Genomic DNA, 19159 nt, shown 5'->3' with positions numbered 1-19159 from the left:
AAACATTATAAACAAAGAAAATCAAAAAATTATTGTGATGGATGATAATTACCATTAGCTTTATCTGTATCTAATTCTGTGTTTTGGGTGGTGTGAGCCGCGGGTAAAGTGAAACTACCTAATTGTGGTACACGGGGTGGTTGAACTGGTATAGGGGTGGTCCGTTTTTTGCGGGGCCTCTTATGCGTCGCTGCCTTTCGGTTTACCTTGGAATAGACCTCGCTTGCTCGTTGTCTCCTCTCTAAGCTACTCCATTCGCTATCTGTATCCGAATACGCTTTTAACAATGAAATAAATTAATAAATTCTTCATATTTGTAGGGTATATTTACATGGTTGTCCCTTTTCTCGTCGCTGCCGCAGTTTACTCTTACCACTCACGGCGTCTTGTACGAGAGCGTAAGTGTAATCATCTTGCGCGTACTTATTCTGCACCATATCCTTAACCTGCGCATACTCGGACCCCAAATCTACAACTTCCGGTGTTGCCAAAGGTGCATTTCCGAAATTACGACTATCCTTACCGCTAATATTCATTCGGGCAATGGCTTCCGTCACCATTGAGTAATTTTTAAGGTTTAATTTTCCCGGTTGCTACAAAGTTTTTATCAAAAAAAATCTTTTTTTATATCTTCCCTTACTTTTAACGTTTGGGACACTCCTTTTGGCCTGGTTTTGGGTGGAGTTACGTGTCTTCTTCCGGTTGTAAAAGCGTGCTGCCCATAATTATTCCAACCGCTTGGCATTTGTATAAGAGGTTCCACATCTCCGTCTAAAAAAATATCATTAACATATTAATCTTAAAAAATCACTAAATTCTGTGTTAAATAAAGAAATAAATATAAACAGTTAGTGCCATTCAACCATCACCTGAATCATGCGTAGCTAACGATTCTCTTGATCCGCTAATGTCAGCTATTAAACGTTTCATTATTTTAAATATGATCGCGCGAAACCAACGATAAATACTTACAAGTTATTTCATCTAAACTAGTTTGAGATGCCGATAAAATTTGAGCACGTTTTTGCCGGGAGTTTATCAGATGATCTGGAGGAGCTGGTTCTGGAGGCGTTGTTGGTGGTGGGTAAACGTGAAAACCTATTAAATTGGTTAGTTCACAACCAGAAATTACAATATACAGGGTGTCTCAGCGAGATCGTTCATTAAACGTTTATGGGGTTCTTGCAAAAATAAAAATTTAGATTTAAGTATAATAGTAAAATAGATACGGGAGTTCTTAGGATACTTCCTGGGTGTAAAAATCCAAAAATCCCTAATTATATCCCAAAACATTAATGTTAGAAATAGGACATATAGGGTATAAAAGATGTGAAATGAAACGCAGAAGTCGACTAAGTAATAAAATATGGGGGTTGCCATTTAAAAAAATGAAGTTATGGTACTTCCAAATTTCGAAAGGAAGCCGTCCTCGGCACCAAAACATACTCCATGATGTTGCTTAAACGTTCTGAATAATAAATTAATATCGCTGGGACACCTTATATATTTCATTTAATTTGAAAACTATTACCATAAATACTAGTGATGGAACGGATAGTGATTTATACGAATTTTTAAGACTTAATAGGCGAAAATTGCAAAATTCGAAAAAGTTGTCGATCATTTCAAAAATTTATTTCTCAAAAACTAAAAGCGATTTTTCAAAACGGCTTTTTGCATTAAATAGAGGATACTTTAATTAATAATTGATGATATTTCCACAAGGATCCTTCAAGAAATTAATTTTATAGCGAATTTTGAAAATTATCGATGAAAATTGCAAATTATCAAAACTTCAAATATTGTTTTCTCAAAAACTAAAAGTTATTTTTCAAAACGGGTTGGTTCATTGGAAAGAAGACACTTTTATCAACACTTTGGGAAATTTTCATACTCATATTCCAAGAAATGAATTTAATACGAATTTTTAAATCTTAATCGGCGAAAAATGCAAAATTCGAAAAAATTCTTGATCATTTCAAAAATTTATTTCTTAAAAACTAAAAGTGATTTTTTAAAACGGCTTGTTGCATTAAAAAGAGGATACTTTAATTAATAATTGGTGATATTTCCACAAGGATCCTTCAAGAAATTAATTTTATAGCGAATTTTGAAAATTATCGATGAAAATTGCAAATTATCAAAACTTCAAATATTGTTTTCTCAAAAACTAAAAGTTATTTTTCAAAACGGGTTGGTTCATTGGAAAGAGCACACTTTTGTTAACACTTTAGGAAATTTTCATACTCATATTCCAAGAAATGAATTTTATACGAATTTTTAAAACTTAATCGGCGAAAATTGAAAAATTCGAAAAAATTGTCGATCATTTCAAAAATTTATTTCTCAAAAACTAAAAGCGATTTTTCAAAACGGCTTTTTGCATTAGAAAGAGGATACTTTAATTAATAATTGGTGATATTTCCACAAGGATCCTTCAAGAAATTAATTTTAGAGCGAATTTTGAAAATTATCGATGAAAATTGCAAATTATCAAAACTTCAAATATTGTTTTCTCAAAAACTAAAAGTTATTCTTCAAAACGGATTGGTTCATTGAAAAGAAGACATTTTTATTAACACTTTAGGAAATTTTCATACTCATATTCCAAGAAATGAATTTTATACGAATTTTTAAAACTTAATCGGCGAAAATTGCAAAATTCGAAAAAATTGTCGATCACTTCAAAAATTTATTTCTCAAAAACTAAAAGCGATTTTTCAAAACGGCTTTTTGCATTAAAAAGAGTATACTTTAATTAATAATTGGTGATATTTCCACAAGGATCCTTCAAGAAATTAATTTTAGAGCGAATTTTGAAAATTATCGATGAAAATTGCAAATTATCAAAACTTCAAATATTGTTTTCTCAAAAACTAAAAGTTATTCTTCAAAACGGATTGGTTCATTGAAAAGAAGACATTTTTATTAACACTTTAGGAAATTTTCATACTCATATTCCAAGAAATGAATTTTATACGAATTTTTAAAACTTAATCGGCGAAAATTGCAAAATTCGAAAAAATTGTCGATCACTTCAAAAATTTATTTCTCAAAAACTAAAAGCGATTTTTCAAAACGGCTTTTTGCATTAAAAAGAGTATACTTTAATTAATAATTGGTGATATTTCCACAAGGATCCTTCAAGAAATTAATTTTATAGCGAATTTTGAAAATTATCGATGAAAATTGTAACATCGAAAATTTGATCAAAACTTAAAATATTGTTTTCTCAAAAACTAAAAGTTATTCTTCAAAACGGGTTGGTTCATTGAAAAGAAGACATTTTTATTAACACTTTAGGAAATTTTCATACTCATATTCCAAGAAATGAATTTTATACGAATTTTTAAAACTTAATCGGCGAAAATTGCAAAATTCGAAAAAATTGTCGATCACTTCAAAAATTTATTTCTCAAAAACTAAAAGCGATTTTCCAAAACGGCTTGTTGTATTAAAAAGAGGATACTTTAATTAATAATTGGTAATATTACCACAAGGATCCTTCAAGAAATTAATTTTATAGCGAATTTTGAAAATTATCGATGAAAATTGCAAATTATCAAAACTTCAAGTATTGTTTTCTCAAAAACTAAAAGTTATTTCTCAAAACGGGTTGGTTCATTGGAAAGAAGACACTTTTATCAACACTTTGGGAAATTTTCATACTCATATTCCAAGAAATGAATTTTATACGAATTTTTAAAACTTAATCGGCGAAAATTGCAAAATTCTCGATCATTTCAAAAATTTATTTCTCAAAAACTAAAAGTGATTTTGCAAAACGGTTTTTTGCATTAAAAAGAGAATACTTTAATTAATAATTGGTGATATTACCACAAGGATCCTTCAAGAAATTAATTTTATAGCGAATTTTGAAAATTATCCATGATCTCAAAAACTAAAAGTTATTATTCAAAACGGGTTGGTTCATTGGAAAGAAGACACTTTTAACTTTTAACGGATATCCGTTCCACCACTAATAAATACTAATTTTTTATAAAGTTGATGATAAATAATATTTTTACCTTGCAAATTATGTCTCTTCTTTGATGATATAATATCTCCGTTTTCGCTGCCGTACATGTAAATTTGAGAATATTTATCACTATGGTCGCTCTCGTCGGGACCGTTTAGGTCCGTTAGTTGTTCGTAATGTTCACTACCACTCCTAGATTTGTAAATTTTTTTACATCTTTTTTTTGAGCCAATGAAAAAGATTCGAAATGTATAATAGAAGGTCGCATAAACTCTTCACAACCCTTTTATATGTATTTTACGTCTAGTGGTTTATTTCAAAATTATTTGACTTACCCATCGAGTTTTAAATGATAACTTTCGTGCCTTGGGGGAGGTAACGGATGGCCTCTTTGCGATCTTGGATGTTCTAGTGTACCTTCGCCGCTATCGTCTAATCCGGCCGGCTCCTCCATATGGAATGCTTGTTCTATTTCCGGCTTTTTCTCCCAAACTTCCTTGAAGAAAGGTGTGAAAAATGCGGCTAAAAAAAGTTTTGTAAAAAAAACAAATATTTTTATCTTAAATACGTCATACTTTTTTGTTGGCTATTGGCAGATGATGTAGTAAAATGTGCATGTAATCGATCCGCTGTAGCGTTACCCTCTGTTATTAGAGCGTGACTTAAATCGTTGTTAAAGAACGCATTCGCTGCATTGGAATCGGTAACAGCGAGAATTTGAATAGGTAGATTTGGAATGTTCATAGAAAAAGCGTTTAACGTTGCAAGTGATGCTTTCCTTTTGGTGGAATAAACGAGTATAAATCCATGTACTAATTCGTCTCTAAAAGCGTTGGCACCGTGGAATGAGGAAATGATGACCTCGACTTTGCGTTTGGAATCGCCGAGGAACGTTTCGAGTATTATACTGCGAGCGGCCGAAAGGAAGCAACATTGATGAGATAGTAAGGGAGCCAAAACGTTCTCCACCGAATACGGATCACCGCAAAACATGCACATAATTATTCGAATATCCGGTTCGACGCACTCAATAACGGATTGATAAATAAAGAAGCCGGCGCGATGGTGTATACTTTGCACTAGACGATGGAGGGCGTCGGATACGAGTTGTTCGTCGCTAACTTGGTCAAGACAAACGTCCATAAACGGACATTGAAGACTATCGGCAAGACTTTGACCTTCTTCTCTTAATTTTAAAATATCTTTTTCTTCGATGAATGAATCTTGAATAAACATTAATACTATCGGTAAACCTTGGAATGGGAGCTTATCCTCTTGTTCCAAATTTGAAAGAAGTGTTTTTTCTAAACTCTCGCGAATGTATTCGAATGATTCCGCGTTTGAATATATGCAAAAACTACCGTGCGGTATAAACTCTGCCGTGCGGAATGAGTTATGCGGTAAGCTAACGTCCCCAGTTATTGTTCTGTAATCTAAACTGTAGAATTGGCAATCTATTTCGTACTCATCGTCTTCACATTGTGCCCTAATTTTCGCAGCGAACTCTTCCGCCAGGTTGTTGATACCCAGCAAAACGAGATTCAACTGATTATTGTCTGAGTTAAGAAGCCACTGCGTGCTTCGGTTCCAAGAAGACGGTCTATGCGCCTTAGTCATTAATATCCTTTCAATCAACGCATCCATACAATTCGGATAAGCCGGACAATGTTCCCTTCGCGGATGATGAACGAAACCCAAGTGCTGAAATAGCATCAACTTCCTGTCCTGGTCCAACCTATCTAGCATTTTATACCTACACAATTTTACGTCAAAAATAAACAATTTATATTAGTATGAGATGATTACAACTCATCATCTCACCTGAAATCGTCCTGCAGGACATCAGTTATATCTTTGATGTCTTCTTGCGTTATCGTACCTGCAGGAGCGATCGATTTGAAATGATAGAATAGATCGGCATGTTCCAAGAGTAATTCCTACAAAAAAAATTATTACATACAAAAAAATTTTAACTTAAAATAGAGACTCTTTCTCTCTGCGCATATAAATATATGTAATAATAATATGTAATATACAGGCTGAGTTATTAGTATCCCTGCGGACGATATTTGCTAAACCGTTTGGGAAAGAAGAAAATGCTTTATACAATTTATTACGTAAAATTATTTTTCCTTATATAAGCTGTTCCATGTAGATATTTTTAAATGGAACACCCTATATATTTTATCATATTGTGAATAGCATTAAATTTGTTTATACAACCGTATATGTTACTAACTCATCAAGTTACCTTTAATTAATGATAAGTATGTCACAAATCTAACTTTAGTAGTTTTCCTGATATTTAGAATTTAACGAATAATATGTAATAAAATATGCATTATTGTACTTAATATTATATTCTGTCTATTTTTATCCGTTTTTTTGTTCTTCCTTTTATTAATATTTTATAATGTAAAATAACATATACAAGATTTTAATAAAAAAATTCATAAACAGATAAAAACTTCTAACTTGCTTTATTGTAATATATAAATCGAAACCGGTTTCGGAATCAACGTTCCATCATCAGCCGAAAGTTTCAGAGAAACTAATAGGCGAGAAGAGATTTATTAGGTCTCTTCTTCTCTCTCCGCCAATATGGTTGTTTCATAACACCGAATACATTAAATAAATTCTGATTTTTCTCCAATTTTTGATGACCATCAGTCACTAATTTGTTTTACATTTTTTGTAACGATCCACGTTTCACACTTTTGTAATTTTAACTAAGAATTTAATTTTCAACGTTCAATTTAACTTAACTTTTATAACAAATTAAATTTAACTTTTTTGATTCTTTCGGCTGATGATGGAACGTAGATTCCGAAACCGGTTCCGATTTATATATTACAATAAAGCAAGTTAGAAGTTTTTATCTGTTTTTGAATTTTTTTATATTTTTCACTTGCAACATGGATAATTGGTTAGATTTTAATAAGACTACTTTATGAGATTTAAAAAGATGTAAGTAATAAAATATGCAATTGTTCTGTCATATAATTTACGACTTTGGAGAAAATAAGATGCACGTGTTAAGAGGCTACTTTACCATACAGCTCGGCAAATTACAAAAAACATACATTATTTATGAAAATATTTGGATGAAATTTTGTACATAGCTTCTTCTAACAATTCTACATAACGCATGGTGAAAATTTTTAAAGTTTTCCAAAAAAAGGGGTTTTTTTCCTCAATATTATACAATTTGGTCGTTCTTTTTTAGCTTGCATGATAGTATACTTGAAAATAGTAATATTTTTCAAATAAATTTTTTCAAAATTTTTAGTTATAAAGGAATAGTTTGTAATTTGCTAAAATTGCAAAAAGGTAGCGTAAAAATGAATATTTTCCGTCAAGATTCCCACGAAGTATTACCACCGCGTTAGTCCCGCCTCTTGCCGACTGAGCGGCGCTTACATCGACTCTCTTCATCGAAGCTCCTTGTTTTATCTATTACTTTTTAATGTGGTAGAGAAAATAATCATTTCCAAAAGTACGTTTTGAACTTTATTTTCCGTGATTTTCTACTAATGATTGTGTAATTTAACAAAATTTTTGAATTTATAGTCAATAGTTGTTATTTTATTGTGTACTATAGTGTTAGTTTAATTTAGTTTGTGTAAAGTTTTTATAAACAATGGGTAAGTATGTTCATCTAAAAAACTACCCCTTAGCATTTAAAGATGTTCTCGAAAAAGGAGTAATAGACGGTAATAATTTACGATATAAATTTTTATAAAATCTAAAATTTCATATTTTATAGTCCGAGATTCAATTGAAAAATGTATTCATTCCGAAAGGTAAGTTAAATTTTATTAATTTTATTGTATAAACTGTGGCACACATAAAAAGTACTTATTTAAAAAGAATAAACCATCACAGTAAAAATTAAAACGATACATTATTTGAAGCGATACCATAAGATAAATAATACAAATGATGCAGAACCAAATACTGATGGTGGAGAATAATTCATTCAACTGCAACAAAACTCGCATTAAATTTATTAATGAGTCAAAAGCAGGGCTTAGCAGCTCATTTCTTTTATGTTTTATGTGCGGGATAAAAAAGAAGCTTACACTGAAGAAAGCAAAGAGTCTATTGAGATAAACTCTGCTGTTGTTTCTGTTATCTGTCGGTACCGGATATACACAGGCTGAAGAATTATTGTTATGTGTTTGTTATTTATGTTAACAAAAACATTCCAAAAATATCAAGAAACCGCAAGTGACATGGCATAGCAGTCTATGAAGAACGCAGGTAAAGAATTAATTTAGTTACAGCTTCAGGAAAAGTAAATAAAGACTGAATAAAGACTGTAAACGCTAAACGCTCGAACAACATCAATTACGATGCATCATCCGGAGTGGTACTGCTATAAAATAATTGTATACAATAAAATAAAATACTCGTGTATACAGAGTAATTCAGGTAGGTAGCGAAAGCCGATCAGGGTAATGATAGCAATTCGGTTATAATTTATGAGTGACATTTCACACGAAGAATATAAAAGAAAGAAGAATTTATTGGAAACTTGCAAGATGGATGCATTAACAGAAATAAAATACAAATTCTTACCAGAAGCTAAAGTACCAATCAGATATGGATCCAAGAAAGGTATCTGTGCCTAACTGCATCGAGATTTGGTGATGTATGTAGGATGAGAAATGACACGTCTTGCTTAAATAAAGTTAAATCAATCTTGTACTCGAAATTTGCTAGAAATAATAACACTAAACATGGCCAAGACTATGAATGGCTTGCATTAAAAAAATTTGAAAGTAAATATAACTTGCCAGCAAACTCTTGAGCTCTATTCATCCGTAGGATGTATGGATTCTTAGTTGCAAGTCCAAATGAAACAATAAAAAATGAAAATGCCATCGTCGAGGTGAAGTGTCCAGCGAATTTCAAGAGCTTACATCTATTCAACGATGGCAAATTAAAATTTTCTAAAGATTTTTCTAGTCAGGGCTGTTTTATTTATTACACTATTAGCCATATTTTGTATACTTCAATCATTATTTAATATTATTATTAATTAGGTATTACATATTATTTCATTTACTTATACAAGGTGATGCAGACCATGCAGTCCATTTTTTAAACAGAAATATTAAAAAAGTTCGAATGAAAAGTAATAATATTCATAAAGGAACCACATTTATTCAGCTATTTGTTCTTTAATTTTTGTAACTACCTGTGTTTTCAAATAAAATTACTTACACGGTTACTCTGAGACACCTGTATATCAAACGAACGCATAATAATACAACAAAGATATAATTTATAAATGTTGTACCGAACTTTTCACATTCCCTGTATTGCAAATATATCTATTTTAATATAAAATGAAATTATAAATGTTATTTTCGTTTCAAAATGATATAAATGTTTTATGCCTCGCAAAATTATTTATTGCATTTGAAATTGATTTTTGCCTTACATTCAATTGAATTATAAACCCATAATCTTAGATGTTCTCAACTTCTTTCTCTAATTTCTCTATTAAAAAATTAATATTCTATTCATATCGAAAAAAAACGTTAAAAAACTGATATTTGCGTAATGTAAATTGTTGTGAACCAAAATACTTAAAAAAACAAACGTAGTAAAAAGGTGGGCTACGACTACGATTATTAATAAAAAATCAAAATAATAAATAAATTGGAAAGTCAATAAAAAGATTGATTGTAATCGTAATTAAGAAAAATTGTTAATAAACAATAATATTTAGAAGAAGTCGTTTAATTTCTTCATTAACAACATCGACGAGAAAAAGAATCGTAATAAAATAAACACGATGTTTTTTTTATCTATAAAGGGTCGGGCCTAGTAGAAAATAAACTCCGCCTCGTTGCTTCCGAACGTCCGTCGTCTGCGCCCCTCAGAAACTGACCGACCTGGTAAAGTGGGCTCTTAAGAGATACCTCAAGATCTTTTATACAGCGCATTAATGCTTGTAGAAGAGAAAATGGGCGGCATTTTTGACAACTTATAAATATTAATTAAACTAATACCTACATGTTGAACAACATTTAGTAATTGTTTTTAGTTTGTTGCTGCATTTCCTTCAAATAATTTAGTAATTAAAAAAGGGATTTATTGTTATGCTGTTTAATTGTATTTTTATCACGTTTTGATTATTTATTTATTAAAGTTTTTTTTAAACTGTATTTTAATATAATATTACTGATTTAGAAATGACAAACAAAAAAGTGACAAAAAAAGGACAGAATATATTACATTCTGTTACTTTTTTAAGTACAATAATGACATTTTATTACACATTTTTCTTTAAATTCTAAACATCAAGAAAACTATTAAAGTTAGGCATATGACATACCTATCATTAATTAAAGGGAACTTGATGGGCAATTCAACCAGCACACAATATACGGGGTGTTCCGTTTAAAAAACTTAAGAAAAAGCCATTTGAAAAACATCAAAAATAACTAAGCTTTATAAACAGCCCGTATAGTGTATCTAATATCTTTGAATACTATCATCTACCTACTGGCTTTGACTATTGTCTGACGTAGTTTCAAAGCAAAATCAGCAAAAATGTCGTTTTTGACATATTTTATTATACATTTTTCTTTAAATTCTAAACATCAAGAAAACTATTAAAGTTAGGCATATGACATACGTATCATTAATTAAAGGGAACTTGATGGGCAATTCAACCAGCACACAATATACGGGGTGTTCCGTTTAAAAAACTTAAGAAAAAGCCATTTGAAAAACATCAAAAGTAACTAACCTTTATAAACAGCCTGTATAGTGTATCTAATATCTTTGAATACTATCATCTACCTACTGGCTTTGACTATTGTGTGACGTAGTTTCAAGGCAAAATCAGCAAAAATGTCGTTTTTGACATATTTTATTACAAATTTTTCTTTAAATTCTAAATATCAAGAAAAGTATTAAAGTTAGGCATATGACATACCTATCATTAATTAAAGGGAATTTGATGGGCAATTCAACCAGCACACAATATACGGGGTGTTCCGTTTAAAAAACTTAAGAAAAAGCCATTTGAAAAACATTAAAAGTAACTAAGCTTTATAAATAGCCTGTATAGTGTATCTAATATCATTGAATACTATCATCTACCTACTGGCTTTGACTATTGTGTGACGTAGTTTCAAGGCAAAATCAGCAAAAATGTCGTTTTTGACATATTTTATTATACATTTTTCTTTAAATTCTAAACATCAAGAAAACTATTAAAGTTAGGCATATGACATACCTATCATTAATTAAAGGGAACGTGATGGGCAATTCAACCAGCACACAATATACGGGGTGTTCCGTTTAAAAAACTTAAGAAAAAGCCATTTGAAAAACATCAAAAGTAACTAAGCTTTATAAACAGCCTGTATAGTGTATCTAATATCTTTGAATACTATCGTCTACCTACTGGCTTTGACTATTGTCTGACGTAGTTTCAAAGCAAAATCAGCAAAAATGTCGTTTTTGACATATTTTATTATACATTTTTCTTTAAATTCTAAACATCAAGAAAACTATTAAAGTTAGACATATGACATACCTATCATTAATTAAAGGGAACTTGATGGGCAATTCAACCAGCACACAATATACGGGGTGTTCCGTTTAAAAAACTTAAGAAAAAGCCATTTGAAAAACATCAAAAGTAACTAAGCTTTATAAACAACCTGTATAGTGTATCTAATATCTTTGAATACTGTCATCTACCTACTGGCTTTGACTATTGTCTGACGTAGTTTTAAAGCAAAATTAGCGAAAATGTTGTTTTTGACATATTTCTTTAAATTCTAAATATCAGTTAAAACTATTAAAGTTAGGCATATGACATACTTATCATTAATTAAAGGCAACTTGATGGGCAATTCAACTAGCACACAATATACAGGGTGTTCCATTTAAAAAACTTAAGAAAAAGCCATTTGAAAAACATCAAAAATAACTAAGCTTTATAAACAGCCTGTATAGTGTATCTAATATCTTTGAATACTGTCATCTACCTACTGGCTTTGACTATTGTTTGACGTAGTTTCAAGGCAAAATCAGCAAAAATGTCGTTTTTGACATATTTTATTACACATTTTTCTTTAAATTCTAAACATCAGGAAAACTATTAAAGTTAGGCATATGACATACTTATCATTAATTAAAGGGAACTTGATGAGCAATTCAACTAGCACACAATATACGGGGTGTTCCGTTTAAAAAACTTAAGAAAAAGCCATTTGAAAAACATCAAAAGTAACTAACCTTTATAAACAGCCTGTATAGTGTATCTAATATCTTTGAATACTATCATCTACCTACTGGCTTTGACTATTGTCTGACGTAGTTTCAAAGCAAAATCAGCAAAAATGTCGTTTTTGACATATTTTATTACTCATTTTTCTTTAAATTCTAAATATCAGGAAAACTATTAAAGTTAGACATATGCCATACTTATCATTAATTAAAGGGAACTTGATGATCAATTCAACTAGCGCACAATATACAAGGTGTTCCATTTAAAAAACTTTAAAAAAAGCCATTTGAAAAACATCAAAAGTAACTAAGCTTTATAAACAGCCTGTATAGTGTATCTAATATCTTTGAATACTATCATCTACCTACTGGCTTTGACTATTGTCTGACGTATTTCAATGCAAAATCAACAAAAATGTCGTTTTTGACATATTTTATTACACATTTTTCTTTAAATTCTAAACATCAAGAAAACTATTAAAGTTAGGCATATGACATACCTATCATTAATTAAAGGGAACTTGATGGGCAATTCAACCAGCACACAATATACGGGGTGTTCCGTTTAAAAAACTTAAGAAAAAGCCATTTGAAAAACATCAAAAGTAACTAAGCTTTATAAACATCCTGTATAGTGTATCTAATATCTTTGACTACTATCATCTACCTAGTGGCTTTGACTATTATCTGACATAGTTTCAAGGCAAAATCAGAAAAAAATTCCTTTTTGACATATTTTATTATACATTTTTCTTTAAATTCTAAATATCAAGAAAAGTATTAAAGTTAGGCATATGACATACCTATCATTAATTAAAGGGAACTTGATGGGCAATTCAACCAGCACACAATATACGGGGTGTTCCGTTTAAAAAACTTAAGAAAAAGCCATTTGAAAAACATCAAAAGTAACTAAGCTTTATAAACAGCCTGTATAGTGTATCTAATATCTTTGAATACTATCATCTACCTACTGGCTTTGACTATTATCTGGCGTAGTTTCAAGGCAAAATCGGAAAAAATGTCGTTTTTACATCGTTAATAAAAAGATGTAATGGGCACATTTTGGAAGAACAATTGAATATCTTAGGAACTATGAACGCTGTGAAATAGTAACATATACGGTTGTATAAACAAATTTAGTTGTATTCATAATATGATAAAATATACAGGATGTTCCATTTAAATAAAATAATTAAAATGGAACATTCTGTATAAGTAAAAATAATTTTACGTAATGAGTCAAACAACTTTTGTATAAAATATTTTTTTGTTTTTCAAACGGTTTAGTAACTATACGGGATATTAATAACTCACCCTGTATATCTATTAATAAAATAAATTAAAATTGAAGTTATAGTCCCCAAAAAGATAACTAATAAGTGCAAATAAAAACTACATAGAGTAACATAAATAAAAAAATTATAAGTTCGGTGCGGTTTTATAAAAAAAAACTCGGTTGAAGAGAATGGGTGATGGAAGAGATGAGAAATAGATACCTGAAAGTTGTGTTTTGCGTTTTCAATAAGTTCCCGTTGGTGTGCGTCATAGATTTGCTGACAATCGTGTTCAGAGAGTGCCTCGAAACATTCCCTACCCATAAACAGTACGCGCACCTCGGATAGATGTTTGCCAGGCGTAACGTAGCCCGTGTCCTCAAGAAGTTGCTTAAATTGTTTCTTCCATCTAAACAAAACAGACTCGTTACGACGGGCTGGCCCGCGCGCGACCGCGACATTTTTTACCTTTTTGGCATCCTAACGTTAGTTTTTGTTTACGTTAGACAGGAGAGTTTACGAGAACAGAGAGAAACGAGTTTGCATTAGTGAAGCGTATTTACAAAAAATAAAGCGAACGACAGAAAACCACCGGAAGCCCGAGCGTTTTTTTTTTTTTCGCGATGCCGGCGCCCTCCCGTTTTTTTACTTACTCTAAACGCTTCTGCTCCTGTTGCAACACATTTACATGGTTTTTGTACACCGTTTCGGCGTCGCTTGTATCTAAAACGTCGTAAGGAATTCTTGTATCTTCATCATCCGAATTAAATTCACATTCCGTCCATGGCATATCTTCAGGACATTCATAAAAATATTGTAGAAAATCAGGGTGTGATTTTAAATATTGTTGTATAGAGGACCAATCACTAAATTAAAATTTAAAAAATTATTATAAAAATAAATTTATTTGATTTAAATTTGGTACCTATCAGAAAATGTATTTACGTCCGGAACTAATTCGTGTAAAATATCCGGTAACATTTTCATGTAATGAGCGATGCGTTTAGCTAATTGTTCATCTTTCAACTTTTTAATGTGTCGCCGGAAGAGCCTTTGTGTTCCATCGAGACCAAATAATTGCACAAAATAGATCCATTCGCGGTGCGAGTTCAATTTTTTAACAGTTTGCGACCAAAGAGCTCGATAATCCGTTACGTGGATTTTAATGAGTTTTAAGAAAGCCTCGCTCGCGGCGTCCATTAACTCTTTACGCGCTTTTGAGGCCTCTGTATATGAAACAACCTTCGAACGTACCTTACTTCTATCTACCATTTGCGCTAGCAGTATAAATGCTAAATCTACATTGACGTTATCGTGGGCCGAAGTTTCCACTAACGGTATAGCACCTTTGTATTCTTTTCTTTGTACTAATTTTTCCGCCTCGCGTACGTACGCCTCGTTGCAATCATCCTGTTTTGTTGTCACAACAACTATTGGCTTCTTTGTTTTTATTAGATTATTTAAAATCGCCGCTACGAACTCAACTTGTTTTTCTATCGACCTACTCGGCACCACACTTACGTCAAACACGCATATAAACCCATCCACATTTAATTTTCCTTCAGCAAGTACTTTTTGTTCGTATTCTTTTTCTATTCCCAATTGATTTTTACAGATGTACATCAATTTTTCTGCTGATGTTATTTTCGTTGAAGCACACCTTTTTACGTATGGTTCCATTTTGCCACCTTTAAAAGGTTGAAACGATGCATCATCAATAAATTCAGTTTGCTCAATAAGACTAAATTGGTAGTCGATGCCTTCCTCAGACGTTTTAATAACTTCCCCCCAATACAAGAAATGATCGTTGTTAACTACGCGACCGCTAAAGTCCGTCTAAACAAAGAAAAATGAATTTCATTTAATTAAAAGAGGTAAAATCAAAAAAATTACCTGACTAAGCACAGATATATGATCGACGTTGTAATCATCAGCGACGGACCTCATAAAACGATTGCAGAGGCACGATTTTCCAACCCCAGCGTGGCCCTTGTCGCGTTCCATACCCGACAACCCAACCACAGCCACATTTATGGCTCGCACAGCCTCTGCTTTCCTCGCCATCTTTAAAACCCTTTTTGGGAAGGTGATGTTTATGTTCCACTACTTTTGTCTGTATGCATCTTTTTCACAAACTAAAAAAAAAAAAATTATTGAAATATTAGAATATATGTTTTGCGTATACTTGGTGTCCAAATGTTGTTTTAGGTCTAATTATGAATTTCTAAAACTCCAGTATAATTTATTTTAACAGAAAATAATTTGAATTGACTCACTGAATTAGGTATACAATGTTATTGATGATATTGATGGCAATTTGTAGCAAATTTTATTCTTAACAAAATTGCTCTCTTACACATTTGCTCTCAGATGCATAGATATTGAGACAAATACCAAAATATGAAAATATGATGAATTCGTTGTTTTTTCAAACTATGATGGTAGTTAGCAGTTGGGAATCTGAGCATGTTACAGAAAAACTTTTCCAACGAAAGTTGCAGCAAATTTTATTCTTAACAAAATTGCTCTCTTGCACTTTTGCTCTCAGATGCATAGATATCGAGAAAAATACCAAAATATGATGAATTCGTTGTTTTTTCAAACTATTGATGATAGTTAGCAGTTGGGAATCTGAGCATGTTACAGAAAAACTTTTCCAACGAAAGTTGTAGCAAATTTTATTCTTAACAAAATTGCTCTCTTACACTTTTGCTCTCAGACGCATAGATATCGAGACAAATACCAAAATATAAAAATATGATGAATTCGTTTTTTTCAACTGTTGATGGTAGTTAGCACTTGGGAATCTGAGCATGTTACAAAGAAACTTTTCTAACGAAAGTTGTAGCAAATTTTATTCTTAACAAAATTGCTCTCTTGCACTTTTGTATTCAGATGCATAGATATCGAGAAAAATACCAAAATATGAAAATATGACGAATTCGTTGTTTTTTCAAACTATTGATGGTAGCACTTGGGAATCTAAGCATGCTACAGAGTAACTTTTCGAATAAAAGTTGTAGCAAATTTCATTCTTAACAAAATTGCTCTGTTACACTTTTGCTCTCAGATGCATAGATATCGAGAAAAATACCAAAATATGATGAATTCGTTGTTTTTTCAAACTATTGATGATAGTTAGCACTTGGGAATCTGAGCATGTTACAAAGAAACTTTTCTAACGAAAGTTGTAGCAAATTTTATTCTTAACAAAATTGCTCTCTTGCACTTTTGCTCTCAGATGTATAGATATCGAGAAAAATACCAAAATATGATGAATTCGTTGTTTTTTCAAACTATTGATGATAGTTAGCAGTTGGGAATCTGAGCATGTTACAGAAAAACTTTTCGAACGAAAGTTGTAGCAAATTTTATTCTTAACAAAATTGCTCTCTTGCACTTTTGTGCTCAGACGCATAGATATCGAGAAAAATACCAAAATATGAAAATATGACGAATTCGTTGTTTTTTCAAACAATTGATGGCAGCACTTGGGAATCTGAGCATGCAACAGAAAAACTTTTCGAACGAAAGTTGTAGCAAATTTTATTCTTAACAAAATTGCTCTCTTGTACTTTTGCTCTCAGACACATAGATATCGAGAAAAATACCAAAATACCAACAAAAACAGAATGTAATATTAAGTACAATAATGACATATTTTAACATTTTTCTTTAAATTGTGAATATCACGAAAACTACTAAAATTGGGCATGTGATATACTTAACATAAATTAAAGAGAACTTGATGGAAAATTAAATCAGCACATAATATACAGGATGTTCTATTTAAAAAAATTATAAAAACGCTATTTGAAAAACATCAAAATTTGTAATGTGTTGGAAAAACACTTCAATATCTCTGGAAGTATTTAACACCCTGTATAAATGAAAATAATTTTACATTATAGAAAGTAGCAAATCAAACAACTTTGGTTTAAAACATTTTTTTCTATCTCAAATGATTTAGTAGTTATTCAGGTAAAGTAACCTTTTTGTTCATGATACGGCAAAATTTTATTAAACAAAGCTGTTCAAAATGAGAAATTATGGTTGCATGCAAAATTCCAAAAAGATCTATCTACTTTGGTTGAATCGTCACATTTTAGATTAAACATTTTAGTATTTCTCGATTGTTTGAGCGAAAACTAGTTTGTTTAAGGCGATCCCATAAAAAAAATTAAAGATTGTAACGTTGTAACGCAATTGGACCATTTCTAGATATAATCTTTTCAAGTAGTTGTAGATAAGTATACTGATTTAACCATTAGTTGTCAAGTAGTGTCTTAACTAGTAGTATACATGTATTTGGAAAGCTCTTATTAAACTACTGCACCACTGCTCTTAGTGTCTTCACTCTGATGTAAGCTAAATTTTAGATCTTTCTGAAATTTTGCCATATTATGAACAATAAGCTTACTTTACCTGAATTAAAAATAGTTTTTGCTTCAATGACTGACTTGATTTTCAAAATATGAATATGATCTTCATCCTTAAAAGAGAGTTCAAACATTTTTAGGTCACTATACCTCTTGTAACATCTATCTTGGGACATACTGTATATAAAATGTCTTAGTCTCAACTATCTAGTTACTAAAATGTTACTAGAATTCAGGAGAAACAAATTTGACATTGGCAGGTATGGAAAAAAATTAAAAATCTGACTTCTCTTGGTTTTTCTAAAGATATAAAAGCCATGTTTAATGGAGAATTGGAGAATTTACTTGTGTTGTTGTATTTATGGGTTTTAGGCTGTAATAAATAATAAAAAGCAAGTATATAGCACCCAAAGAGGACAAAATAAAGTTAAATCTCTTACTTACCAGTACAAAAAAAATTATAATTTACACTTCAAGTATTTGACACAATCCTTATGTTTTAATAACTAATAAAAAGATATCAATAAGGTCAATTAGATTAATAAAATATAATCTGATTAAATTTTATCATTTTTATAACATTCCCATATTAATTTGTGACCTCTCCTGGTTAATTTACCATATTTCTAAAGAACTGGATTAAGCTTTGAAAACACATTTTGGACACCATGTATATCAAAAGGAAGGATCAATTTGGTTGAAATTGTGATAAAAAATAAAAGAAATGTGTAAGAATGGACGATGTAATTGGAAAAACGGTGAATAATAATTTTTCACAGGTGACAGGAAAATTTCGTGCAAACAACAAGAGGGTCTTAACATATAACTTTACCTTATTGTTGCAATTAAACATGATAGTGTTCCATTCATGAATCATGTTTGGGCGAGTTCTTAATATGAAAGGTGAAAAAATGCCATACTATAAACTGAGGCTGCTATGATCTAGAGGCTGTCAGATATCTACACCCATAAGCGACGAACGAAGAGCATACTAAACCGTTGACTGCTTAATAATTTTCGATTAGATTCGCGTCGTAATCGTGAGAATTGTTTCGGGTTCCTTTAAATTTGTTTCCGGTTAGATTATTCTAAACTTAGAGAGAAAGCACTGTCAATTTAACATTATACTACCGACCACCCACTGTACGCCATTACTGTTGGAGGGGAGGTGTTGGAAGATCAGCGCTCAATAGACACTACTACTGGGCATAATGGCTGACTTCCCTGGATTTTGATTTTTTTTATAACAAACATCTCAGAAAAAA

The 19159-nt window shown here is 31.2% G+C and overlaps 1 protein-coding gene across 5 annotated transcripts in view; it reads right to left on the bottom strand.

Moving 5' to 3' along the window:
- LOC111425221 (Rho GTPase-activating protein 190) overlaps positions 1-19159 on the bottom strand; it is a 27133-nt gene extending 7974 nt beyond the window's left edge. Inside the window, exons 1-16 of one of the 5 annotated variants that reach the window (XM_023059123.2) lie at positions 18727-19159; positions 15409-15650; positions 14441-15351; positions 14169-14381; positions 13984-13995; positions 13738-13924; positions 5801-5916; positions 4555-5732; positions 4315-4501; positions 4029-4075; positions 973-1098; positions 870-914; positions 641-771; positions 524-593; positions 332-469; positions 53-277 (exon numbers count right to left, since the gene is read on the bottom strand). In XM_023059123.2, the coding sequence (XP_022914891.1) occupies positions 53-277; positions 332-469; positions 524-593; positions 641-771; positions 870-914; positions 973-1098; positions 4029-4075; positions 4315-4501; positions 4555-5732; positions 5801-5916; positions 13738-13924; positions 13984-13995; positions 14169-14381; positions 14441-15351; positions 15409-15579 (3757 nt within the window). In that variant the 5' untranslated portion in view covers positions 15580-15650; positions 18727-19159. Of the gene's footprint in view, positions 1-52; positions 278-331; positions 594-640; positions 772-869; positions 915-972; positions 1099-4028; positions 4172-4314; positions 4502-4554; positions 5733-5800; positions 5917-13737; positions 13925-13983; positions 13996-14168; positions 14382-14440; positions 15352-15408; positions 15651-18726 lie in introns of all 5 variants that reach the window. The other 4 variants (XM_023059121.2, XM_023059119.2, XM_023059122.2 and 1 more) reach the window with 4 other exon arrangements.

This window comes from Onthophagus taurus, chromosome 8 (genome assembly GCF_036711975.1).
Source record: "Onthophagus taurus isolate NC chromosome 8, IU_Otau_3.0, whole genome shotgun sequence".
Classification (NCBI taxonomy): domain Eukaryota; kingdom Metazoa; phylum Arthropoda; class Insecta; order Coleoptera; family Scarabaeidae; genus Onthophagus; species Onthophagus taurus.
This window is presented reverse-complemented; position numbering and strand designations above follow the sequence as displayed.